General features: G+C 38.9%; 1 protein-coding gene across 8 annotated transcripts in view; it reads right to left on the reverse strand.

Moving 5' to 3' along the window:
- atp2b2 (ATPase plasma membrane Ca2+ transporting 2) overlaps positions 1-27224 on the reverse strand; it is a 192984-nt gene that overhangs the window by 60411 nt on the left and 105349 nt on the right. For 3 of the 8 annotated variants that reach the window (XM_088338106.1, XM_088338107.1, XM_088338110.1), the window contains 7 exons: positions 24718-24918; positions 18971-19228; positions 16463-16588; positions 11863-11988; positions 11556-11588; positions 9639-9731; positions 3754-3795 (listed from right to left, as the gene is read on the reverse strand). In XM_088338106.1, coding sequence (XP_088194232.1) covers positions 3754-3795; positions 9639-9731; positions 11556-11588; positions 11863-11988; positions 16463-16588; positions 18971-19228; positions 24718-24918 — 879 coding nt within the window. Of the gene's footprint in view, positions 1-3753; positions 3796-8133; positions 8164-9638; positions 9732-11555; positions 11589-11862; positions 11989-16462; positions 16589-18970; positions 19229-24717; positions 24919-27224 lie in introns of all 8 variants that reach the window. The other 5 variants (XM_088338113.1, XM_088338108.1, XM_088338109.1 and 2 more) reach the window with 5 other exon arrangements.

Consider the following 27224-nt stretch of genomic DNA (forward strand, 5'->3'; position numbering starts at 1 on the left):
TGTTTGCCAAACTCTTTGACTGAGGATTAATTCAAGCAAATGGATGACAGATTGTCAAGACAAAGTAGTACTATATATTAAAAGGAAACCAGTGGTTTTGTTAATAAGCAAACACGTAGTCAATAGGCATGTAATGTGCACTAACATGATTAAGAAGTAATGCTATTTCTGTATGATAGACAGCAATAGAAATATGTAAAAAAGAATATATTTTGAGGAACACTCTCTTTACTGTTTTCAGTTTTACACCTTTTTCGAATCAATAAACCTGTGGACCAACATCTTTCAGTCTTTAGACTTTTGATAATGTGAAGGTGTTTAGTATAATGCTTAAGTATATTTGAACATATACCGAGGGAAGCACTAATAATTTTTTTAAAACCATCAATCATTGGATTTGAAAACTCATAAATGCAGTCCATCACAGATCATTCAAATATGTTCAACCAAAACTGATGGTAAATAAGGTCAACAGCCAAAGATTCAACCACACTATTAAAGCCTTTCAGGTCAAAAGCATTAAAATAAGCAATGAGGGTCAACAATCCAATTTAGTTAAACTAAACAATGAGGATAGAGATTAAACAACCACTATTTCAGATGCTAGTTTAGTGTAAAATTGTATATGAGAGGGATAACAAACCTATAAACTGCAAATGGTTTTAGATTTTGACTACTCGTGTACTATCTGGCTTTTGTGCAAATAAAAAACAAGCGCTTCTAAAAGTCAAGTCAAGTCAAGTTTATTTGTATAGCCCTTAATCACAAGGAGTCTCAAAGGGCTGCACAGGCCACAGATTATTGCAGTATCCAAATTTTGCGTTTGATGCGAAAAGAGTCATGATACCCAGAAAGGTAATTTAAGAAAAATGTGAAAACAAAACTTCCAAAGCCAAACTTTAAATCATTTTTTGGGACAAAGATAATAATAAAGCAAATTAAAAACGTGTGGCTTGCCATTGAATGACCGCATTGTCAACCGGGCGGCAGTAGCTCAGGAGGTAAAGTCTTGTGTGAATAGGTAAGTGTGAAGCACATTGTAAAGCGCTTTGGGGGGTTCATTCATTGACTTGAAAAGCGCTATATAAATGCAGACCATTTATATTTATATCCAACCATAACACAAACGATTAAAAACTTAGTGTGACGTTAACCTTTCCAATCAATTGCCAGAACTTAAAGTGTTCCGCACATCACTACTTGCCCTCTCCCCTCCCTGATGACTCCAGTTGGTGCATTAGCAGAGCCCAAAAAATCATCGGGGACAGGTTAAATTCCAGGTGCCCAGCTATTTGACCTTCTGGAAAGTGCTACAGGTGCATCAGAGAAAGAACTGACAGAATAAGGAGCAGCTTCTTCCTGAAATCCCTTACTACTTGAACTTCCATCTACAGCGTTTATGAGCATAATGGTCTCGACTATTGCCACTGTGTATGTGCACATATTTAACATATTTATTATATATTATTAATATATTCTCATCTCATCTCATTAGCTGCACCGCTTATCCTCAGTAGGGTCGCGGGGGTGCTGGAGCCCATCCCAGCAATCATCGGGCAGTGGGCAGGGGACACCCTGAACTGGTTGCCACAGGGCCTACAGTGACAGACAACTCGCTCGCTCATTCACACCTAGGGACAATTTGGACCAGCCAATCCACCTGAAATGCATGTCTTTGGAATGTGGGAGGAAACCCAAGCAAGCACGGGGAGAACATACAAACTCCGCACAGTAAGTACGGTAGCTGGATTTGAACTCACACAGGAGGTTCCCAAGACCTTAGAACTGTGCCGCACACGCGCTAACCACTGCGCCGTGAAATGAAATGAAATGATCTGCATTTATATAGCGCTTTTCAAGTCAATGACTTCCCAAAGCGCTTTACATTGTGCTTCACATTTCCCAATAGCGGCCGTGATCTGTGCAGCCATGTAAGGCGCTAACCTGCTTATTGGGGGTATTGGGGGTTACCCAAGGACACTTCGACATGTAACACGGACAAGCCGGGATTCGAACTGGGATCCCTTAATCCTAAAATGATCGCTCTTCCTCCTGAGCTACTGCCGCCCCAGTGCTGCCCACTATTAATGTATTATTTTATTATTTTTCATATCTAAACCCTTAAGACAGGTGTCCCTTTTTTATCTTACTGGCACTGAAAGGGAAGCCCTCCTATTTGGTAATACTTGTATAATGCCAATAAGATTTCATTTCATTTAATTTACTTACTACAAAAGAACCCAGACATGAGTTTGATCAAAATAATTGATGCGAATGATAATCATCGACTTATACTAATTTGCTTATAATGGTAATAATTTGACATTATTATTAACAGCAGTTTAAAAATGTGGCTATTTTTAGAGTAAAATGAAAAAGAAAACAATGGGGCAGCAGCCATTAGAACAACAATAAAAAGAAAATAATCTGTAAAAAATACTCCATCTCAATTCTTAAACAGCAAAGCCTCATTTTTTTAACTATTTTGAAAAAAAAAAAAGATTAAAAAAATAATAATAATTATAACCGAACGATTAATATCCTATAAAAAATTGTTAAAAATTGTGCAAAAATGTAAATCTGTCATCATTTTCGCCCAATAAATGTTCTTGTTCAGTTGGCAAATATTTTACCAAATTTTAACATCATTTTTTTGTAAAATAAGTAAGTTAATAGGAGAAATAAAACTCAAATTAGCACATATTTATGTTTTCTCCCCTCCCAAAAAGTAGATAAAATAAACAAAAACAAAAAAACTACAATTGGTACATTAATTTTTTGCAGTGTATACAAACAATTACTATCATGAAGACTTTTATTTATAAGTTTGGAATTATTTCAAATTAAATGCTGATTTTGAGTTTATGTATGAGTTTACTTATTTGTGAGTTTTTTTACTCATTGCTGCCATCTCCTGGCTCAAATCATCATTGCAGCCTCAGTCAGTTCATTCATGATGCACAACTTGGGATTTGGGTTGGAGGTTGGTCTCTACTTGAGGCGGGTATGCTTAGGTTCACCATTTTCCTGCTACACAAACAAATAAACTCCCCCGCCTACCTAAACAACATGTAAGGACGAGCATGACATAACTCTCAAGCAGCCTGCCCATGGCCCCATTTCCTACCTTAAATATTCCACCATATATAGATAGGCACAGTAGAAAATAAAGCATAAGGGCTTTTTGAATTCAGTTAGGCTTACGTAACAGATACTTAATAGCGGACTATATTTAACTTTTTTAAAGACACCTCAAACGACTCACCCCAACTTTAAAATCACGTTTACCTGGGAGTAAGCATAAGCCCATTTAAGCTTTGTGTTAGATGAAACAAAAAAGTGTGTACCATGACAAAAAAGTAGTGTGCTATTAATTTACTAGCATCTTCGTATTCCTGGATGACGCAGTTACGTTATCAAGGTTGCTCTAGTCAACACGAAGACCAACAAGTACAACAGGACAACAGAGCAGTGGCAGATGCAGCGGTGGGTAAGCGGGTGGAGGGGAACGGCTTCGTATGCTAACTTAATAAGACTTCACGTTAAACAAAAAGGAAAAACATGAGCTGTAATGTGCCTTTTAATTGTCTAGAAGAGTAAATTACCTAAAATCATTATTTTTTTCTTAAAGTGGACCTTCCTTGTAAGGACAATTTATAAGTAACCTGCATTTGACTGAAAGTGTATGCCAGTGAGAGGGAGGAGAAGGAACGGGACAAGAAAAGGACTATGGCAGAGACGTGGTTCGGTTACCTTTAATCTGGTTGCCCTCCATATTGCCATCTTGCATTTTACCTACGATGGGAGACATATGAGACAGTAACAACAAAAATAAACAAAGCAGACGTGTCAACAAATATCACAAGGACAAAAACCCCACAGTGAAAGGACTCCCTCCCATCAAAAACAAATACAAAAAGACAGGATAGTGACTTTTAATACAAGAGTTTTGCAGCATCGTATCGAAAGGCATATATAAATGGGTTGCACACTCAAGAAATCATCGTGAAATAATGGGAAATTTGTTTAATTTTCACGCACCTCTTTTACACTGCTGGCAGACGCCTGTTAATTTTCTTTGAAGTCCTACAGTTGTGTGTGCACTTGTTAAATCAATAAACACAACCATATCAAATGACATTACAAATGATATTAAATTGTGTGTTAATTTAAGAGTGGACTGACATCCCAAAAACGATTTGAGCGAAATATCATTTCACAGCGGTGACATGCAGTCATGGGAGGCAGGGAAGGCTTACTATTAATTTAGTCCTAAAGTACTTTCTCATTTAACTTTACAGTTTTTTATTTTCTTTTTCAAAATTGCAGAATTACATAATGAATATAGTTAATAGTTATTACAGTCAGTCAGTTTGTAACATATTACTGTGTGTCAGGACAAAAACGGACACAGTACCCAATTATGTTATGTTTCATTAAAGGAAAGAGGAAGGGCTGCGCCCACAATTCGGCGTTCGCTGGGCGCGGGAAGCAAGTCGCTTTTGTATTCGGATTGTGATCCGAACACGGAAGTGGATCTTCCGTAGCGAGCGATGGTGGTGTCAAGGATGGAAAAACAGGTCGATAGCCGGGACAGGAGAGCAAAATCGTGGTCGGGGTCAGAAACCGGTCATAACCGGACGGGAGAGCAGACGTGATCGGCATCAAAAATGGGTCGTAACCGGAGACAGACCGGAGCAACAAACCGGAGAGGTGGGAGTCAGGGTCGGAAAAGGCTTGCCTATTATAGACTGAGTTTCGCAGACAGACTGACAAAAGGCGACAGACAAGAGTTGGTTTAAATAGGGACAGGGAGCCAGTCAGAGTCCGAGGCATTTGGTGCCAAAGGAGCGGGCACAGGTGATTCACATCAGTAATCCTGACACTGTGATCACACATCGCTGCTAAGGTCTTTGATCAACAGCAGAGGCAGTGTGAGGCACGCAATGTTCTTGCCTCATGGCATAGGACGATTGTGAGACCAATTATTCTGAATTGACGCATACCTCAGCCATTAAAAATAGGATTATTGATAGTACTAGCAAGCTAACAGCAAGTCAAGCCTTCCAGTAATTATTTTTTGTTGCCTTTTTTATTTTCTAATGGAGGGTTACCTATCTATTGATGCTTTTGTTCAAAAGAAGCAGTATGTAACATGTCTTTGCTGAGCATCTGCAGACGCAGATGCAGATTGAGGCACGTTATTTTCTTACCTCATGGCAGAGGGCAATATTGAGACCAACTGTTATGATACGGTGCACAACTTGGCCGTAAACAATAGAATTGCTTAAAGTATAAGCAAACTTACAGCATGTCAAGCCATCCAGTAATTTTCTTTTTGTTGCATAGACTATATTTCACCATGGAGGATTACCTATCCATTGATGTTTTTATTCAAAAGGACCAGCGCATAGACTTCATTTACAAGTTAAGGTGGGATAACAAAACTTTATTTTCTATGCTACAGTTTATCTATTGCTTTCTTGGCCTGCCAATCAATTGATGAATAAGATGTAGGGCAGGGGTCAGCAACCCGTAGCTCAGGAGGGGTAAGCGTCTTTCACCATCCCGAGTGGCTTCCTGGAAATTTTCTAAAAAATGTTTACAAATTGATTAAGATGGGTGAGGGAAATAAGTTTTTTGATTTAAATATGGATGCTGTAGAAGCAAAAAAACATGTCACAAACACTTTTAATGTTTTCCAATGCCTTAAAAATGTTTAGAATAAATATTGCATTTTAACTAGGGGTGTAACTATCAGACAAGAGGGAAAATCAGCTGGTACGAGTTCAGGGTTGGGAAGTGACCGTTTTGACTTTCGCTCTCTCACCTGTATTGGGTTTTAAAAACAAGGGTACAGGTTGTCGCCTCGAACACAGCAGTCACATATTGCGATGTCAAGTCTTGGCCCTTGGGTTTGAACTCCTGCATGGAGCACTTAGGTAAATTGCAAAACTTTGGGGCTGCTCTCCTTGATTTAATTTATTCTCGCCCGTGGTAGACTAGCTGTATGGGACGAAGCTTCACCTTCTAAAAGGGTAACGTCACAAGGCAGGCAAGTGGCTTAGATAAAGTGTTTAATATTGAATATTTTTGGAAATTTTTGATCCAATATGGCTCTTACAACACTTTGGGTTGACAACCCCTAATGTAAGGTCACCTAATTGTAAATCTGGCTGTGCCTCACCGGACACCAACCTCACCGCACATCACTAGTTAATAAGTAAAACAAAAGGCAGGCCAGCAGGTTTTCCAATTAGTATAAAAGTAATTGTCTATAAACATCAACCACAGTGGTCACAACATTTTGCAGATTTGTTGAGTTTGAGTGTACAAACATAGCATAAATGTGCAGTAGTTCAATGGCATATAGCATTCAACTGAACAGACATAAGCATTTCATCTAGCATTTGACATTGAACACATTGATGGCCCGAGAGCATAAAATGGAGAAGGCATATATAAAATGTGTGTTCATGCAAAATCACAAACTCAAAGTAAATCATATTGAACCTGCAAAGACAGAGGTAGGAAAGAAGGCAAGGGGACACTGAAAGAAAAAATATCCTCCCACGCGGTGAAGCTATATAAGTAAGGAAAATGAAAACTAAAGTTTGGGGACAGAGAATATAATTTGCCGGCGGATTCTTGCTTGTTCACGGAAAGAAGTTTGTTTGGAAATGATATGTCTGGCTCGAACATTTGCTCCTTGTCTGTATTATTGCACTGCATTGTTGATGCCATGTATCTCCTCTGGGTTGTAATTAGTGATAAGCTGTAATTCTCTAAAAATTAAGACCAACATTTTTTCTGCCTGTGTTTGAAATATCAGAACCTGATTGTTGAAGCCATGTGCTTGATGATAAGTCTCTAATTCAAACAGTAGATGTAAGAATTGCGGTAAGAATGACAAACTGTTGCATCCTGGGACGTTGCAAGGTCACCGGCGCCGTTCAAATAACTGGGCGGCTGCGTCGTGCACAGCCTGCATGTTGGCGCCCGTCTCCCTGGAGACGCTACCACGGTGAAAGGAGTTCATTTTTTTTATTTAATCTTAAACCCAGCGGAAATGCCAAAGAATGGGATTTGCAATGAAACAAGTCAAACAATTTTGCCAGTCGGATTCACATTCATTGTGAAATATACACAATTCTAAAGCTATTTTTTTCAGAATCCTTTGCTACATATGAAGCTGTACACAGAGCTAAGAATGCAATTGGGTTTTTTTTCTCTTTCTTTGAATACAATGAGCCAGAGGGTCTCCAACCTTTTTAAAGCTGAGAGCTTCTTTTTATTACTAATTAGTGCATTGTATTTCCAAAACAACTTATCATGTTGTGGGATCCAACATGTATGAGTCATTGAATGTTATTCTCGTTTCATCCATTGGGTGGTGCATATTAATTTAGAGGTGTATAAAGGGAGAAAAGCTGGTGTTTTCTATCGGGTATCCAACTTGGAAGGGCAAAGAGTTTGTCCCTTAAGCTCATGTGTGTCTTTTGTATGTAGCGGATTTTAACGGCTTTTATACAAAATGAAGAGGATCATTTTAATTGACCTGAAAACAGTTCTAGGCGTTGTTATTTTAGGTCACATTAAAATCAACACACTAAATAGCTCCAGTCACTTCAGGTAACAACTAGTGTGTCTGCCACGGATTCTTCAGAAGTTCCGTGTCTGACAGAACTCCTTTACCACATGTTACTACTATGTTGTTAATATGCTATTATCAGGCTAATGTTTGGAAGTGGGGTTGAATAGACTCAGTCAAAAACTGTTTTACTAGAAAATAGCGATGAACCAGCACTTGTGAGCTATCATCAGAACCAGTAAGCAACCAGTACCAACAAATCGAGAGTTTAACTAAAATATATGTATTTCAACTTGAGGATTTCGGGCTTGAATCTCCTATTCTGTTGTCAGTTTTCGAACAAATGTAAACTTCTAACTATTGTGATAATAGGGATACATCACTATATGCATGGTTGGGACTAACGAGTTCCAAAAAAATGCAATAACATTTCTCTGTTACGAGTGCTGTAACTCGTTGCTGATAACATTTTGTAACTTAACTGTCGTTACAATATGGTGATTTATTCCGCTACTTATTAAAAGCAGATCATAAATTACAACGTCCTCTAATCGCTAACTGTTTCTCCTGTTCTCCCGATGTAGCAAACAACCCCTTAATCTGCCAGCAACGTTTAAGAAGGCTCAGCCTTATTATATTTACCTACAAAGTACAAGTGAATACAGTTACTGTGGCACTGTTTCAAGCTCAGAGTATGAAAAGCTGAATTTCTCCTCACGTAGATACAGTATTAGTTTACTCAATATACTTGTATCTATTATTTACAACTATAAAACAAAATACTGAAATCAGTTTATATGTGACTATTTAGTTATGTTACTAGTAGTGAATGTTAGGTCGCGCGTGGGTCGGAGTGTGGCTTATACAGGAACAACAAAATCAATGGGATAAACGTGGGCACAGAATTTATGGTAAAATGCACTGAATTTTGGTCTTTTAGTTTGTTTATTTTTTATTGCATTAAACCATGTCTGGAGAAAAAAATAAAACATATAGGACTGTACCCAGAAATGGAGAAGGATATATTCGAGTGGTTCCAAGCCCAGAGACAAAGTGGAATTGAAATTTATTGGCTAAGGGGTAATTTGCAAGCTCTCGAGATTGCACAAGGCAAGAAATATGAAGGGTTCCCCTCTTCCAAAGGTTGGTGAACAAATGTTCTTGTATTTATTTTATTTTATGGGTATTTTTAAGCAGTCTTAGGAAGTCGGCTTCAATGCGAGTATATGCAGTAATTTGAAACTATATTAGTACTTTCAGAGTGACTCACTAATTTTGGTTGTCACTTAGTTTTTAGTATCTAGTGTTTGGTCAGCTGCTGGAGGAATTCAAAGAGACTATATAGGGCAATTTCCAGATTTGACAACAATAATTTGAGAGAAAATATGACCTCTAAACTGCATTAACAGACAACAAAAGGACGTCAGGATTGGGGATATGTGACTTCTTACAAGTAACATCAGCTAGGAGGCAATCAGCAGTATTTAAATAAGATACTGTAGCTAAGAGTCATTTTTGTTTAAAGAAAATTAACAAATGAGAACAGAGGCATAATAAACAAACATGATGTTAATCTGATACTTGGCAGGTATGAACTGCTTAAAATTTAGTAAAATAATTGGAAATTGGCTTGTGACATAAACGCTCATGCCTGGGGATAAATTTTAGGTTGCTGTTTGCCATTAACAATATCTAAAATCTGTTTTGGTACCAAATTTACAATCAAGACACTTGAGTATGTATGGAACCAAAAATCCACCAATGAAACCAGCATAGGGCAATATTAAGTTAACCCTATAAGTAAGGTTAAAATAATTAGGAATCCAATCGATATAAAATCTGCGTGTAATCGATACTAAGACAAATATGATGTGTAGGGGCAAAGAAAATAAATAAAAGCCAAATAATCAACAGTGACGGTACAAGGCAAGACAGTGAAAAAAGGTAGGGGTAAGGAAATTAAAAGCCAAGCAGAGGCAGTGGATGCAGGGCGTGGTGGGGAGGCAAATACGACAGCAGAAGAGAATCAGAGGTTTTATCAACCTACCATTAATAAGGTTGGCACTGCCTGGGGCGTTAAAGCCTGCCGCCCCATCCGTGGCAATGGTGGCGATGGGGTGGATGGGGGGATGCGAGCAGTCTAGCCAGTTACAATGGAAGCCCCACAGAAATGGACACAAACACAAAACAGTCAGCACAAACAGCATTGTTATAAGACATGAAACATGTTCAGCATTTTCATTTGGTCAGGATTTATGGATAAACATTTGTGATGTATTTGTCCTTCGTGATATATAGTGTGGTAACAACACACGTTTATAACATTGGACAGACACGTAACACACAATTTAAAGATTAGGGGGAAGCAATTGTTGCAAAGAGAGTTTGACCGATAGTATAAAGAAGCAATTGTGTTTATCTCTTATGGTGTAAAACGTTCAACAGATCTCAGATCCGGTGTTCAATTTGTTGGGCGGCTGCTACGTAAACCTTTTGAAATCCAGGAAGACTTCGTTGAAATTGAGTGAATCGTGATGCCTTCAGGAGATTGTTCCAGTCCAGTAACTTGACTTTTCACAAAAACAACTTTATTTAGTCATTAGTTGTGGCCACTTTCGTTTATGATCTAATTAGGAAGTTATTGCGCTGCAGGACTCAGCAACTTTAGCAAAGAGCTTTAAAAGTCTTTAGAAGTTGTACTAAAAGTTTGCTCAGGGAAATAAAAGTTAACCTCAAAAGCAATGATTTAGCATTATAGATAGGTTGACAGTATATTGCTAGGTCAGCTAACAAGATTGACACATTTTGTTTTGTAACCACAAGTAGACAAGATATTAAATCCGACAGTAAAGTGATCTTAGAATCACACGACATACACATGTAGGACAAAACTGGTGTTAATTTGCAAATAACTTGCTCATTCAGTCTTAAACTGACTTGCTGAACAACCCAAAAAGTAAGTAACTGACCAAAGAGGTCATTCGACATCCGAGGAACTATCAATCAAAAATGCTACAATTTGCTTCACGCATCATCTACAGCAATGTCGGGTGCTGAAGTCACCTTAAACCTTTGCGGAACAATAACAAGCGAATGCTATTTGGTGGCAACAACCCAATAAGACTGTCTGAAAAACAGAAAAGTCCAAGTTGCAATCTGGCACGGTTTTCCACAGTAAGGTTTCCCTGGCGCTTTTGTCCAGAAATACAAAGCTCACATTTTGGTGCATTAGTATATATGTGCTATTTCTTTAATTGTCACATGACCCGAAAACACGTGACGTAGAAAAAAACCAAAGCAGAACTGAAAACGGTGTGCGGTGTTCAGAAGCCAAAAGTGTCAAAGCCAGATTCCCCACACGGTTGTATGTAGGTGTGTGCCGGGCTTAAAATGTATACAATGGAAGTAGATTAGTTTATGGCAGTTAAAATTATGGTTTGAAACCAAGTGCAGCTTATAAAAACACTCAATTTAGTTTTGTTTTTAAATTCGAGCATCTAGTCACTCAGTAGTCTGAAATTTACAGTAGTGGTTGAAGAGTAACTGACTGAACTTTTTCACATCAACCGAAACTGACAATATAACAGGTTAAAATATCCTATTCTAGTATTAACTAGATGAATGTATAATTGAGCAGCTAGCCAACATAGTAACACATTCATTGACTCAGTGATTTAGTAGCTGCCTATATGATTCATTATCTAGAGTAAGTAATTAAGTAACCCTTTAACTCAATCAATGACCATGCAAAAAACTGTTAGACTAGTTTGAAGGAAAAAACAAACAGAAAAAGTTAAAGAGCCCCCAACTGATCCTAGCTCTAGTTAAATTGGATTTCACAAAATTGAGCAGACTTGAGAGGATGATTTCTGCTTTTGAGTGGGTTAGAAGTTGAGAAGAAATTGATTAGTACAAAAATAATTGAGATTATCAGAGCCAGGGTTGAGACAAAGAGGATACCTACCTGTGTTCTGGTGTCTGTCTTCCAATGCGCCTCCTCCAAGGCAAATGTGGAAGAATGAGACAAAGTGAAGGACAGAAAATGTGCTAAGGTCCAACACAATTTCACTAGCCAACCACCAGGAACGAAATCACACAATATGCAGGTACACTACTTTAAGCATGGCCATTAGCATCAAAATCAGGCCTTTAATAACAATTTGTTAAAATAAATATTGACTGTTGGCAAGTGGAAAACAATGGGATTGAAAACAGATTAATATAGTTAATTGATACTTAAAAAATAATGAAGAGTAATATAAATAGCTTACCTTTCTTTTCTACCTTCTCTTCCTCTTCCACGCCAGCTCCAAGAAGGGTGAAGATTATTCCAGTCTGAGAGTTGACGCCCACAGCGGTCACGACCATGCGTCCTGAGCCCTCCATCACATGGGTCCCTAAGGTGAAGATAAAAAAAAAATCAATTCAAATATTTGTGTACTTATTATTCATACTGTGCTGTATATGAAAAAAAATACAGCTCTAATGATATGTGGAACACACAATGTATATATATATATATATATATATATATATATATATATATATATATATATATATATATATATATATATATATATATAGATATAGATATACATGGTGGGAAACAAATTATAAGGACTCTTTAAACTACAGTGAAAAAAAAAGTATTTGAACACCCTGCTATTTTGCCATTTATCTCACTTAGAAATCATGAAGGGGTCTGAAATTTTTATTGTAGGTGCATGTCCACAGTGAGAGAGTTAAACTAAAAAAAAGTCCAGAAATAACAATGCATGATTTGTTTAACGATTTATTTGTGTGATACAGATGCAAAGACGTATTTTAACACCTGTGCATCATTTAGAATTCAGACCCTGAAAGACCTTTTAGTCCGGTCATTAGAAGTCCACCTGCACTCCATGTATCATCCTGAATCAGATGCACCTGTTTGAGGTTGTTAGCTGCATAAAGACACCTGTCCACCCAATACAATCAGTAAGACTTTGACTGGTAACATGGGAAGACCAAAGAGCTGCCAAAATACACCAGAGACAAATTGTACACCTTCACAAGGCTAGAAAGGGCTACAGAGCAATTGCCAAGCAGCTTGGTGAAAAAAGGTCCACTATTGGAGCAATCATTCGAAAATGGAAGAAGCTAAACATGACGGTCAATCTCAGTGGAGCCCCATGCAAGATATCACCTCGTTGGGTCTCAATGATTCTTCTGAAACTACACGACAGGAGTTGGTCAATGGCCTGAAAAGAGCTGGGACCACCGTTTTCAAGTTTACTGCAGGTAATATACTTCGACGTCATGGTTTGAAATCATGCATGGCACGAAAGGTTCCCCTGCCTAAACCATCATATTCAAGACCCGTCTTAAGTTTGCATATGACCATTTGGATGATACAGAGGAGTCATGGGAGAAAGTTTTGTGGTCAGATGAGAACAAAATAGAACTTTGTGGTCATACCTCCACTAAGCAAGTATGGTGGAAGAAGAATAAAGAGTACTATCAGAAGAACACGATTCCTACTGTGAAGCATGGGGTGGTAGCCTAATGTTTTGGGGGTGTTTTTCTGCACAACAAGTGCACTGCATTAAAGAGGGGGTGACTGTAGCTATGTATTGTGAGATTTGGGGGAACAACCTCCTTCCCTCAGTCAGAGCATTAAAGATGGGCCGTGGCTGGGTCTTCCAAAACGACAACGACTCGAAACACATATCCGAGAAAACCAAGAAGTGGCTTTGGAAGAAGCATATCAAGGTTCGAGCATGGCCCAGCCAGTCTCCAGACTTGAACCCAATTGAAAATCTTTGGACGGAGCTCAAACTCCGTGTTTCTCAGTGACAGCCCAGAAACTTGACTGATCTGGAGAAGATCTCTGAGTGGGCCAAGATCCCTCCTGCAGTGTGTGCAAACCATGTGAAAAACTACAGGGGACGTTTGACATCTGTAACAGCAAGCAAAGAAGATTGTACCAAATATTAATATTTATTTTCAAGTGTTCAAACACTTATGTGCAGCTATATCATACAAATAGTTGAAAAATCATGCATTGTGATTCCTGGATTTTTCTTTTTAGTTTATCACTCTAACAGTGGACATGCACTTACAATGAAAATGTCAGACCCCTACATGATTTCTAAGTGAGAGAAATAGCAAAATAGCAGGGTGTTCAAATACTTATTTTCTTCACTGTATGTCAGGCATTGTTAACACATACGCATTAGAGAAAATATTGGACTCTTAATTTTTAAAGACACCTCAAACAACACACCCTGCCTTCACAAAATTACAAAAGTATTTTCTTGAAAAAGGGTACTTGGCTACACACATAATTGATAGGTATTTCTAATTGGGTACTGTATATTAGAAATGCATCATGTATGTACATATAACCTTTTCTGAAATTCTTTCCATTGTTCACTGTTTCAAGAAGCCGATAATATAACATTGACCCATCAATTGAGAGCCTTTTTTTTCAGAAGTAGTCCATGGACTATGCGGGTGTTCTTTGGGGGCCACGTTGGTGACGCCCCATTTACGAAACTATTGTTTGATCACACACTGTTCCCACATTTATCTCCAGTTCACAACAATACAAACTTCTCCTCGAAATTTGTGCACATACGCATATGCATGAACACACAAATCGCAAGGCTGATTAACCTTTGGGAGAATGTGGGAGAATTTGAGGCTAATTAATCAAGGCGGAAAAACGGCACACTGCTAATTATCCAAGGGAGGGGGGGATGCTGGAGAGAGTTTAATCCACTTTTTATTATTCAATCAGAGATATTGTGTGACTCCTACAGCTAGAGAATGTGAATTATCTGACGCAACAAACCCTTAAAAGCTTAGAGATAAGTTAAGTGTGAAAAGGGGAAGTGTGTCAGCTTTGAGATTAGAAAAAAATAAAACAGTTTCCTTTGTTTGAATTCATGCCAAGGAAGTAAATGTAATGCATTCTAAAATAATGGTCTGAAAAGTGGAAATAAATTATAATATGTTTATTCTGCTTGCTTCTGTTTTAATATTATAACACTAGCAAAGGAGGTTGCATTGGCATTATTTTGACTATTATTCCTCACTGTTGCACTTCATTGTGACTACTATGCACTGTTTACATCAGGGGTTTCAAATTCAATTCACTAGGGGGGGTCTCGAATGTTAGGGTTTTGGTGTGGTTTGGCCAAATCAAGTTTTCCACAAAAAAGAAAATCTGATGAAGACGGCCAAACATTCTCAAATATGCTTTTTGAAATGTTCAACATAAAAATAGTTCTGAAAAAAAAAAGTATATATATATATATATATATATATATATATATATATATATATATATATATATATATAGATATATATATTCATAAATCATATGAAATCAAACCAATCAATCAGTAATAAAGATACATTTTGAATTAAAGGTACAGAGTGTATTTTCTAACCACTAAATGTTGCGGTTTTGTGTAGTGCAGTGGTGTCCAAACTTTTCAGGAAGTGGGCCTAATTTAGTAAGCTGAACATGTGTGAGGGCCAACTATTCAGCCTGGCATTCTTTGAATACTCTTTAATAAATTTACCTTCTGTGAAGGTTTGCACTCCCTGTCATCAAAACAGCTTCCAGTTGCTTCACCTTTTCACAGCGTTCGCCAAACTACTACCTAACTGTACTCTTGTTCTTCTATTGTTTTACCCAGCCCTTTTTTAGGTACCTGTAGCATCAAGATGGCAGAAAATATGTCAGCAAGCCAAAATGTTGAAAGAACCATATTGAACCTAATGAAACAAAACAACATATGTTTGAAGACCTAAAAGTTTAAAAGCTTTATTTAAGCCTAAAATAGAATGCTACACACACTGAATATATATTTAGATACAGACAGACAGATAAATAGATCTAGATATAATAAAAATAATAAAAATTTCCTTTGTATTGTCATTCTTTGTAACAATGTACACAGAACGAAATGTCGATACACCTGACCCGTTGTAGCGAGCCGATGCAGCCGCAGCCAACAGAGGGCGCCGCCATTTTTACCAATGTTATAAGTCTTAGGTATGACTCGGCCGAGGCGCGAACCAGCGACCTCATATCTAAATAAATCTAGATAGATAGATAGATAGATTAAATACATATATCTATTTAAACATTGGAAAACGTTAAGAATGTTTGTGTAGTGCTCTTCCTCCTTCAGAAAGCATGTCATTTTCCAATATCAAACATTTTTTTAAAAGTGCCAGAGAGCCACTTGGGAAACGCCAAAGGGGTGCATGCGGCTCCAGAACAACTTTGCTCAAGGTGAAGCTTAAGTTATGCAAAACAAATGCAAATTTCTCGACCTACGAAGCTTTTCTTTTAAGAAAAATATATATATTTTTATCATGCATGTTTCCTTATGTTTTTCAACCACTAGGTGGTCCTTAAAGATTACACACTGTCCCTTAAAACTTTTGCACTAAGGCAGGGCCCCAAACTATTATCCTGCAGGCTTTATTTGGCCCCTCAGGCCGGGAGTTTTAGGTTCATATAGTTGTCACGATTGGCCAATATGTTGCTGTTCTTTGATTACCACACCCTATAGGGTAGATTTGCCTTTTGTGCCTTTGGAGATTTGATGAAAAAAAAAAATCTTGGGAGTGGACTTTTAGAACAGTTGGAATTGTTCTTAAGGATATTTTAAGAGCCACCTCCTGTCTCCTGGCAAGTTCAAAATTCATTGATGTCATTTTACCCTGGTTTGAGTGTCTTCTAAACTATAAACTTATCAGAGTATAAGTAAGAAAAAGAATGGCAGCGAAATAAGACAAATGTAGATTCAGAGGAGTCATCGGGAAACAGGGTTGACACAACAAAACGTTTTTAGTGAGACCTTTACGTACCGGACAGCAGCATGGGGTCCTTATCCGCAGCCTTCTTCACGTGATCAGACTCTCCTGTCAGCGACGACTCATCGATCTTCAGGTCGTTGCCTTGGATCAACACTCCGTCGGCAGGGAGCAAATCACCTGCAAACAAAAAGACAGGACAGGCAGAGACTTATAGCCAAACAGTTCTTATTATGGCTTTCATTGGATGAATAAACGTAAGCCCTTTTGTTTTGCTGAAGAGAAGAGTGTAGAGCGCAACACATAACACTTGGAACAGGCATGTCAAATGTACGGCTCGCGGGTCCGTTGGACGATTTATACCTGCCCGCCATAAATTTGTGAGTATGTCCGAAAAGAAGCAAGTCCCGAGGTTATTTTCTATCAAAAGTTCGATTTTTTTTTAAAAATGCAAACCAAATGCTCTTTCCGTCTGCTAGAAGGCTGTGTTGACGTTGAATAGCGTGGTGAGTTGGCTCAAATGTAAAACTGCATTCACTCAAACGTTAAAATAAACCAATCAACACATTCAATGCTAAACATAAGAAATATTTTTTCCCTATTGTTTGTGAATAAATGTGTTGCGCTTAGGAAAGATCCCTAGCCATCCGTGACTATAATATGTTGGGTATGTTACTAATATAGGCGGCATCATAAAGCATAATACTGAAAAACCGCAATAGAAAATTGGACTTGACTTGAATACAAACCAGCCTACCTGAGAACAGGATGTCTGGATCAAGCCCCAGGATCAAACCCAATTTGACAACCCTGACTCAGAAAGTGCAGAGTATAATTACAATTAAAATTCCTAAATTTGTGATAAGTGGATATTTTTCAACAAATGCTTTTATATCTTGAGAAATCTTCGGCTATTGTGTCTGCTTCTTACGTTTTATAGTGTACATCAATTATATTATGTACAATTTTCAATTGGCGCCAACATATACATTAGGGATGCCCAGATCCTCAGGATCTGTTATCGAGTGTGATGGAGGCCAAAATGACTACATCGGTATTTCTAGCTATTATAAATAAAAATCAGATCCAATTCATCGACTAAAATTATGACTAATCCTCAAATTTACGGTACATTCATTCTTCTTCATGTTGCATTGTCTTTATCGAACTAGGGATGTCCTTTCTATTTGTTCCAATAATACGATGCTGAAGTTACTCATGACAAAGCGATGAAAATGTTCGTTAACTGCAAACGTAGATGTCCGTATAAAAGGCATATTGCTCCTACGTATCTACATTCAATTAGCAAAACAATTAAAATGATAGAGAATTGGTGTTGCACAGTTCACAATGCCACAGTCTCTGATAGGAAAAAATGGTATTGAGCTAACCCTAATTCATACTTGGTGTGTCCTGACAAACCTTTTTCACTTCCAAAACTAAACCGAAATCGCATTCCAGTGTATTCTTCAATACTATTCAATTTTTCATCCAGCACTACTTGACGGAATTGAGGATAATTGCATTAATACTGAGTTACAAGGCCAGTTGGTACTAGGCATTGGCATTTATTGGATATCTTTTCCCGAAAAGTAACTTATTGTTACATTATTTTTTCCGTCATTTTTGCTCAATGCCGTTGATGCGTGCATCCAAAGTAACAACACACGTGGAACTGCAGTGCTTGTATTTGTTTTTTTTAGGTAATTCTTACTGCAATCAACTATGATTGTGGTATGGTCACGTCACAAGATCATCAGGACTGGCCAAGATAATTCTCCAGGGCACAGTCTAAGGGGGAAGGAGGAGAGGACGATCAAAAAAGAACTGGGCTGACAATATTAAGGAATGGACTGGCGCCAAATTTGCAGCCCAGGAGCTGTCAACAGCAGAGAAATCTGTCCAGAGTTGTCTCCTCATTGGTGCCCAGATGACCCAGGCGGTTAAGTGAACCATGACTGTGTTCCTACAATTACTTGACGGTAGCGATTAAACAGCTAAAACTGTACCCAACTGACAATATCACCTGGATAGCTAACAGCTTGGTGTCAGTCTTTTTTTATGTTCTCGTATTTTAGAGTCTCTTGTCTTTTAAGCAAATTTAGAATAAATAATGAATCAGCCATCATACACTAATAAAAAGAAACAACAAAAAAGGCAGGGACAAACAAGCATGACGTCACTCTTCGCCACTCCCCTGTCCCCCTGATGAAAACAAATAAACCCGGCGGAAAAAAAGCATAAAGGCTCTTTGAACTCAGTTGAGTATTTCTAACACATACTTAATAGAGAAAATACTTTTCTAAGGAGACATCAAATGATACTCTTTAACGTGATAAGATTTGTTCAAACATTTTAGGACTTAGGTTGAACATTTTTAATTTCAGGAGCTTGATTTAGAGCATACGGCATCTTACTGAGTAAATATCATAGCCCATATCAAAATTCAAAAGGAAAATTGTACATTTTGCCTTTAGTGATAATATAACTCAAATTGTTTTGTTTTTTTGTCTGGGGGCATTATTTAGTGTTAAAAACCTCATAAAAAACTTAGATACGTACCATATTTAATTTGTGCGATGTCTCCCACAAGTATGTCCGATACAGGCAGCTGGATGACTGTGCTTCCGCGGACCACCTGGAACTTTTGTTCCTGCTCAATCCGGCTCTGCAGCCCACGAAACTGCTTTTCCTTGGACCAGTCGTTGAAGGCGGTCACCAAGACCACACACACAACCGACAAGAGGATGGCGGCACCCTCTATCCAGCCGGCCTCAGACTCGCCCTCGTCTTCCACGCCGCCCGTCACTGCGCCGCAAGCTGTACCATAGAAAAAAGATTTAGATGGGAATTGTGCAGTTTTATTATCTATGAAAACTCAAGGGTTTAAATGCAGTACAGTAAATTCTGGAGAAAAACGGAAGGTTTGACAGTACTTTATTGAATATTTACAACTTACAATAATTAAACTTTTTCACCCACCAATTGAGTCCTCAATTTATACAACCGATTTGAAGTTTCCCTATTTCCTTGAAGAACGATAATAAACAAATGTAATTTGGCCTAGTTGGTGCGGCAACCACTAATGACAATATTGCAATAAGACACGTCTGTGTTGCAATCTGGTACTCTTCTGGTTGCCTGGTGCTGTCGTCTATAAAAATAGGGCTCACATTTTACGCGGTGCAGCCCTCATTTGTGTTTTCATTTGGTGCAGTAGTAAATATGTGGTTGTCTTTGTAATCGTCATCTTTAGTGGTAGCATGATCGGAAAACTAAAAACGACACGAAAAGGGCGTTAGTTGTGGGGGCATGGCGCCATGGCGTTCTGCCGCCAAATCCCAAGTGGTATTCTTAAATTTGAATATGTGGCTTTTTTATTTTGTGTTATTTGACCTTTTGAGTACTACAAGGGCTGGCTGATTTGATCCTCCCCCAGTCTGGACAATTGCGTTTTTGAATCAATTTTAAACAACAAGCCCCACTCAACAAAATTATTTAAATGCATTTTTTATTGAATAATACAACATAAAGGGGTATCTCATTCAAAATCGGCTATACTGTATTCCTAATTGAAAGGCATATGCTGATTGTAGCATGTGAATAACTTGCTTAAATGCCACAGATAACTAGATGCTACAGATTCGTCCTTTAATTAACACCAGCTATGTTCATTCAAGTTTAGTTCAGAAACTCCATCCATTAATTTCCCATGAAAGCAAATTTACAAATCCTCGCTTTTGAAATTATAAATTATTTGAATAATGTAATGCCCAATCCTAAACGGTACAATATGAAATGGATTTCAATGATTGAAAAGTTCTACGTACATAATAAAACATTCTTACTAGGTTAGAAGCATTATGGATGATTTAACAGTGAAATGATGTCCGCTTATTCTGAGAAAGTGAATTTGGGTTGTGCTAGCGGCTTTTTCATATGGTTAATACATACTTTTAATGGTTTCATTTAGCTGTTGCAAACATTTACCCAGCCATTGTTAAAAGCAGCGTATTGCTCTCCAATACCACATAGGCAGCAGCTTGAAGCACCATTGAAGCTGTCCTTGGTGCTCAAGTCAAAATTGAGAGTTTCATTGTTAATTTTCTCAATAAATTCCCTCGAATGGGAGCTTCAGAATATGTTTTATCAATTTTTATATATATATATACTTGAAAGAAACATCTCCTGGATGCAACTGGGACGCATCATCAGTGATGTATGTATCCTGGGTTCATTGAGCCCAAGCCATCTGGTGGCTTTTTCTGCAGCTTCACTAGCGGATTTAATGGCTTTCTTCTTGGCTGCCCCTGTCGCACCCAACCGTCCTAGGACTTTGCAGTAGGATCGTCCAGCAAAACTTTCCATCCCCTGCCCCTGCACTCCTCCACCAGTTCCTGGTACTTTGCGCGTTTCCTTTCATTGGCTTCCTCAGTGCTCTCTTCCCACGGGACTGTGAGTTCCAGCATGATCAGGTGTTTTCAAGTCTCAGAGGTGATTATCATGTCTGGTCGGAGCGATGTTGCTGATATGTGTTGAGGGAACCTTAGTTGTTTCCCAATGTCAACATGCAACTGCCAATTAGAAGCAATGTGGAGGAATCCTGATGTTGTCTGTGCACAAGCCCTGGGTTTCTCTCCTGCCTTGATGAAATTCACTGCCTTGCTTGTGGCTTGATGGTGTTTGCCCCTGTTGAGTGCTAGGGCAATGCACTCAGCAACTGCTTTCAGAACCTGGTCATGGCGCCAGCGATAGCGACCATCAGCCAGGGCTTTTTGGCAGCTGCTGAGGAGGTGTTCCAAGGAGCCTCTTCCAGAGCAAAGGGGGCAGGAGGGTGTCTCGCTCTTTCCCCACACGTGAAGGTTCGTTGGGCTTGGTAGGACATCGTAAACTGCCTGGACAAGGAACCGGACACGGTAGAAGTCTGCCTGCTTGATGCTCGACCAGGTCACTTTGCGCTGCAATGTGTTCTCCCACCTTGTCCATGCTCCCTGCTTCCGGAGTCCGACTGCACTGCTCACCCGCTCTTCCTCCACACCTGCTCGAATCTCTTTCTGGAGAAGATGGTGTCTCTCTTTCCCTTGGGCTTGACTCACTTCGGTTTCAGGAAAGAAGCCCAGACCTGCTCTCCCCACTGCGAGGACCCCAACCAGTGTCTTCTGCCTCAGTCGTGACTCTGCCACCTCCACTTCCTTCTGAGCTCTCCACTTCCTTCCGGTTCTAACTTCAACCCCGGCTGATGACACCTTGCTGTCCTTGGAATCCCTATACTGAAGAGCCTCTCTAGTACGTGCCACCTTGAACTCCTCAATGAGCCCGCTGAAGGGTGGCTGGACGGTATTGCTTGTCCCGTACAAAGCAGTGCTGGTAAGGCTGCGGGGAAGCCACAGCCAAAAAATATAAAATAAACAAAAAATACATAAAATAAAATATTAACATTAAAACTCAGATGGAAAATTTAAGAAAAAATATCCATAAAAATAAGTTTGAAAATTTTAAATACAAAGAACGCCGTACAAATCAAATATTTGACAATCATCCCGACATGGAAAAATGTCTAATTATGAACTGTAATGAAATTAGAATGTTTTACACAAACAATGGCATTTCAAACCTAAGTAAAATGCATTGCAAAACAAACCTGTAACATCTAATTTAAATGTAAATTTAAAAATAAAATACCGTATTTTCCGCACTATAGGGCGCACCGGGTTATAGGGCGCACCCCCAAAAAATAGTTTTTGGTCCTATATCTTCCATAGATAAGGCGCACCGGATTATAAGGCGCTACAATGGGAACGTCGACAAAACAGTCAGATAGTTCAGTCAAACTTATTACCCCCTTAACATTCCCAAAGCTTGCAAAGAAGCAAATACGTGTCGTAGACACGTGCGGATGCGGTGTCCGTACGATGTCACTCAAATGCATCGTTTCAAATATCATTCGGAAGGTTAAAGTCTTGGAATTCAAGAAATGCCAACCGTTCCTTAGTTTCTATTTTCTTTTTCGCTCGCAACTTTACTGTGCATATGACAATAAACACTTGGAATTGAGTTTAATTCACTCAACTCATCACAGCAACATCAAGATCGTTCTAAAACAAGATACCGGGAAAATATAAAGCCGCATAGCTCACCTAAGTTCTCACGTTCAATAATGATACGCAACCATGGTCTTCTTACAACCGTGAGTGAAGTAAACAAATACAGACTAATGAAACATGTTTCTTTATGGCGTACTTTAGCAAGCTTGCTATTCACAGTAATCTTTTCCGGCCAATTGCAGGGTTTGTTTTGGCCCTCTAGCCTATCCGAGGCTCCGAATAACTTCAGCCAATAGCGATCGATTTAACTGATGATTGACACATCTTTTTCGGCCAATTGCAGGGTTTGTTTTGGCCCTCTAGCCTATCCGAGAATCCGAATAACTTCAGCCTATAGCGATCGATTTAACTGATGATTGACACATCTTTTTCGGCCAATTGCAGGGTTTGTTTTGGCCCTCTAGCCTATCCGAGGCTCCGAATAACTTCAGCCAATAGCGATCGATTCAAATGATGATTGACACATTGGTTAGCCAATGAAACGCCGGTATTTAATCCATGCATACACCGCGGACTACTCCACATTCGGGGGAAAATCGATTCGGCGGCTGTTGCATAAGTTGCGAGACCTTGCGACTTAATATTGAGCCATATATAAGGCTCACTGTATTATAAGGCGCATGGTCAGCTTTTGAAAAAAAATAAGACTTTTAGGTGCGCCTTATAGTGCGGAAAATACGGTTCTTAGTTTGTTTTAAGTCATTTCAATGAAAACAATTTAAAAGATGACCCTAAAACGATTGCGTATAACCGACAGAGCCATTTTAAAATCAAATGGTGTCCTGAGATGACAGGATAAAAAAATAATGTATGCAATCGATAAAATTTGTGCACCACAGCTTATCTTCTTGCCTAGTCTGCATCTTCCTCAAAATTTTCAATCACTGCATAACACGCATCGATGGTTGAAAGTGGATCTTATTTTTTTAATGATCAAGTTATGAGCATAATGATTTCTTCGGCCTGTTTGCCGAGTTCGCACTTCTCACTGTTCTGCAGAGAAGCACCAACGTTACACAAAATAAGTTAGCACCTCAATAAATTTACACATTCTTTTAAATGTGTTGCGTGATTTTTTTAATAAGTAATAAATACATATATACATGAATAATGCTACCATCTGGTATGTTACATATAAAATATAAGCAAACAAATTGTGTTCCCTCTGGTCATTCTCTAAAGTTTTTTTACAGACCTCAAAATGATGACTGGCCCTTTTTAGCGGGACAGGCCGAGTGCCATTTCTCTCACAGTGCTACGGGCGGTGCTGACTTATGGCGCTGACTCAGCACCCTGTTATGGTTCTTCATTTCCTGTTTCACGGCTCACGGGGCTAATGTATGGACACTGGCTGCTCAAGGTTATTTCTTGGCGCAACACTTCATTAACCCCCTGCTAACATGCATGTGCATATGCAAATATGATCTGAGTAATATGACACACACACAAACTTTCCCTCCCCACATCACCAACATGAAAGCTGATCATGTGATGAGTAATGTGTCGTTAGAGAAAAAAACGGCTATGTGGGCAGGCTCTTTGAAATGAACGACGAAACCGGCTCCTGATTGGGTGGAAGCCGGCTCAGAGACTAGGGCTGCAATGTTTTCCCACTGATCGGTCCCTGTTAGCTTTTTTTAGCAGCTGGCTGGGTTTGTGTTTGTTGTCGTGGACATTTTTTGTTGGTGGCGCACAGTTATCCTGGCTGCTTAATGCAGGAAGTTGTAGACTAGCCTTCCGTTTTTCCACTAATTGGTCCTGGTTAGCCCTTTTTAGCAGCCGGCTTGCCTGCCCTGTTCCAGCTGGTTTAGGCCCTGTTAGCTCTGTGTGTATTATTATTGCCAGTTCGCCCCATTTTGACTGCTTGCCATTTGTTGAACCATTGCTGCACCCACCTGCGAAACAACACCTAGGCATGCTCCATAAAAAGTACCAAAACCTGGCTTAAAACACTCAAAACTATTTTAAACTAATTAGGATGTAAACCAATGACTGTCCTGATAGGGTGCTGGTGTTGTTCACATTACATCACATTTCAGGAAGTTGAAGATGAGAACACATTGTGTTTTTTAGTATAGACTGGTGTAGTAAACTATGGAAGGCTCCTAGTGTTTGGTAGATCTGCCAATATATATTAAAAAGCAATTTAAAAAAATAAAAGGCAGCATAGATTTTTGAGTCTGTAAGATAAAAATGTTGACTCACACTCCCCGGTGGTCTCTCCAGGTGGGTGGTAGAAGGAAAGGCCCAGCGAGATGATAGCAGCAAGTTCCAGAATGATGAGGGTAACGTCCTGCAGGGCCTCCCATACCAGCTGCAGGAAAGTTTTTGGCTTCTTTGGAGGTATCAAGTTTTTACCAAATTCTTCTTTCCTCTTGTCCAAGTCACCTTGTGCACCCGTGAGTCCTGACACGCAGAAAGAAAACCACATGGACAGTCAATAAGTGGTTGCTGTGATTGTGAACGATTTTTCTCGAGAGGAGGTACTCAGGATCGGAGGGAAGGGTGAAACAGACTTATTTTGATGTGCGGAAGGATCTGTTGTTAATTTTTATTGACCTACTGGTAGAAGCTACTGATCATTTAAAACAAGGACTTACAGGCTCTGAGACAGATTCTTCTCCAGGGCCATCACCACCCTAGACAAGTGCACAAGAATATATATATATATATATATATATATATATATATATATATATATATATATATATATATATATATATCTTGCTTTGTTATAGAAAAAATGTATTCATATCTTATTTATTGACTTGCTTTACAATCATGTTGCCCTCAAAACTGAGGGCAGTCTCAAAAACAACAAAGCGCTTTAGAATATGCTTCATACTTTCCCTTTTACTGTTTTAACTAACCATTAGCAGAATCAGCCATGCAAGGTAACCACCGGCTCATCGGGGGCATTAGGAATTCAGTGTCTTGCCCAAGGACACTTTGACATATAACACAGAGGAGCCGGGAATCAAATCTGCAACCTCTTGATCTCAAGACGAGCGCCACAATCACAGATACATTCACAAATTCAGAGTTCATACCCCTTTTTGTCGCCAAGTTCAAGCACTTTTTGAAGCCAATTTTCCAGTTTCTGCAATACCATTAAAAGAAGAAATCTGCTGTGTGAATTATGTACTTCACAGAGCAACAAATATAGCTGTGATTTACATATCCAATTTTTTATTTTGCTTTGCGGGTCTAGTAAGTCTCCTTTCACAAGAGGGCTTCAACCGACTATGAAACTGGGGACAGATATGTCTAATCTCCACACGCTTGTGCCTAATCATCATAGCCCTTTCAATATGACTGTTTGGACACCGTACCGTACTTTGTTAGGCCATTATGATTTTCATTTCCACCACCACAATGCCAGGTTCATTTGTGTTTTGTTTCTGTTTTTTAATGTTACTTTACTGTTTGCATTTTACAGTTCCAGGTTTGTTTTTTCTTTCTGGTTTATCTTTTGGGCATTTTGTTAGTTGTGTTGTGACCACTTCTCTGATGCTTTTGTCTTGTTTTTGTTAATATATACCGTTCTTGTTTTGAGCTCCATTTTCCAGTTCCTGCCTCAACCACATGGGTCCATCATCCTCCAATACCTTAACACTCGCGTGTGCATTTCTCAAGACGTTTGACTTTTAAAACTATAGTCAATTGTAAATTTATTTTTGTATCTGATCAAAATGTGCGATTATATTTTTTCTCTCCCCATGTAGGTGTTGGGTTAAAAATGATAAGTAATATGTAGCTTTCATTTACAGTTTCCGGAAGTTCTCATTACAATGTAATACTTCGAGACACTACCTTAATTTTTGGGATGGCTCATGATAAATTGATATGTACTCCTCGCACTAATACACATTTCATTATGCCCTATTTAGGTTAGGCATGCACCTGTCATCTTGGTCGCAACCTGTAGGGGGAGTTGATGCTCCATAGGACAATGTCATACAAACTAATGCCAGCTGCCATTAATTATGAGGGTGAAGAAATGCAATGGCAAAGCGAAGCCACTAGAAAATTGGTGTCATTTTGAAGCAGACTTGCGGAGAAACATTGTAACAATTTCAAATATTTACAAGCAATTAAAGTACATTCCACATTTAGAAAACACAACATTAAAATTCAAGATTTTTCAATGATTTCAAGCACTCGTACGAACCCCGCGTCATGTTTGCACATATGAATTTCGATAGAAAAGGCACCTTTAACTCAGTGGACAGGAAAACACATACCACTAAAAGGATCTATTTAAGTTCAAATAATAAACACATCAGGTATCTATCAATGTATTTAACCATTGTAGACAAGAAAAAACAACACCTTGAAAACAAAAGGTGATGAATTTATCCATGGAGCTAAGGCGCTTCTCATCCGAGCCCCGTCATGTGTTTGCACAGCAGTGTTGTGCACCCTCACACAACAACAGACACGAGCACGTCGTTATATCACACTTGTGCGTTACTAGGCTCTCCCAGGAGTGCCCCTGGATGCTACCTGATAAGGTTGCGTCACGTATGCGCAATATAACCAGTGAGTGGCAAAAGGGGTGGATGAACAATCAAACAAATATGCAGAGGAGGGAGAGGAAGCATCCCAATCTCCTACAGAGGAGAGTGCCCATGTTACAAATAGATGCCTATAAATAGCTTCATTAACAATTCCTTTTTAATTGTCTCTAAGAGAGGTCCTAGCGTGCTCTA

Source organism: Urocampus carinirostris, chromosome 6 (genome assembly GCF_059441175.1).
Source record: "Urocampus carinirostris isolate Australia breed hairy pipefish chromosome 6, RoL_Ucar_1.0, whole genome shotgun sequence".
Classification (NCBI taxonomy): domain Eukaryota; kingdom Metazoa; phylum Chordata; class Actinopteri; order Syngnathiformes; family Syngnathidae; genus Urocampus; species Urocampus carinirostris.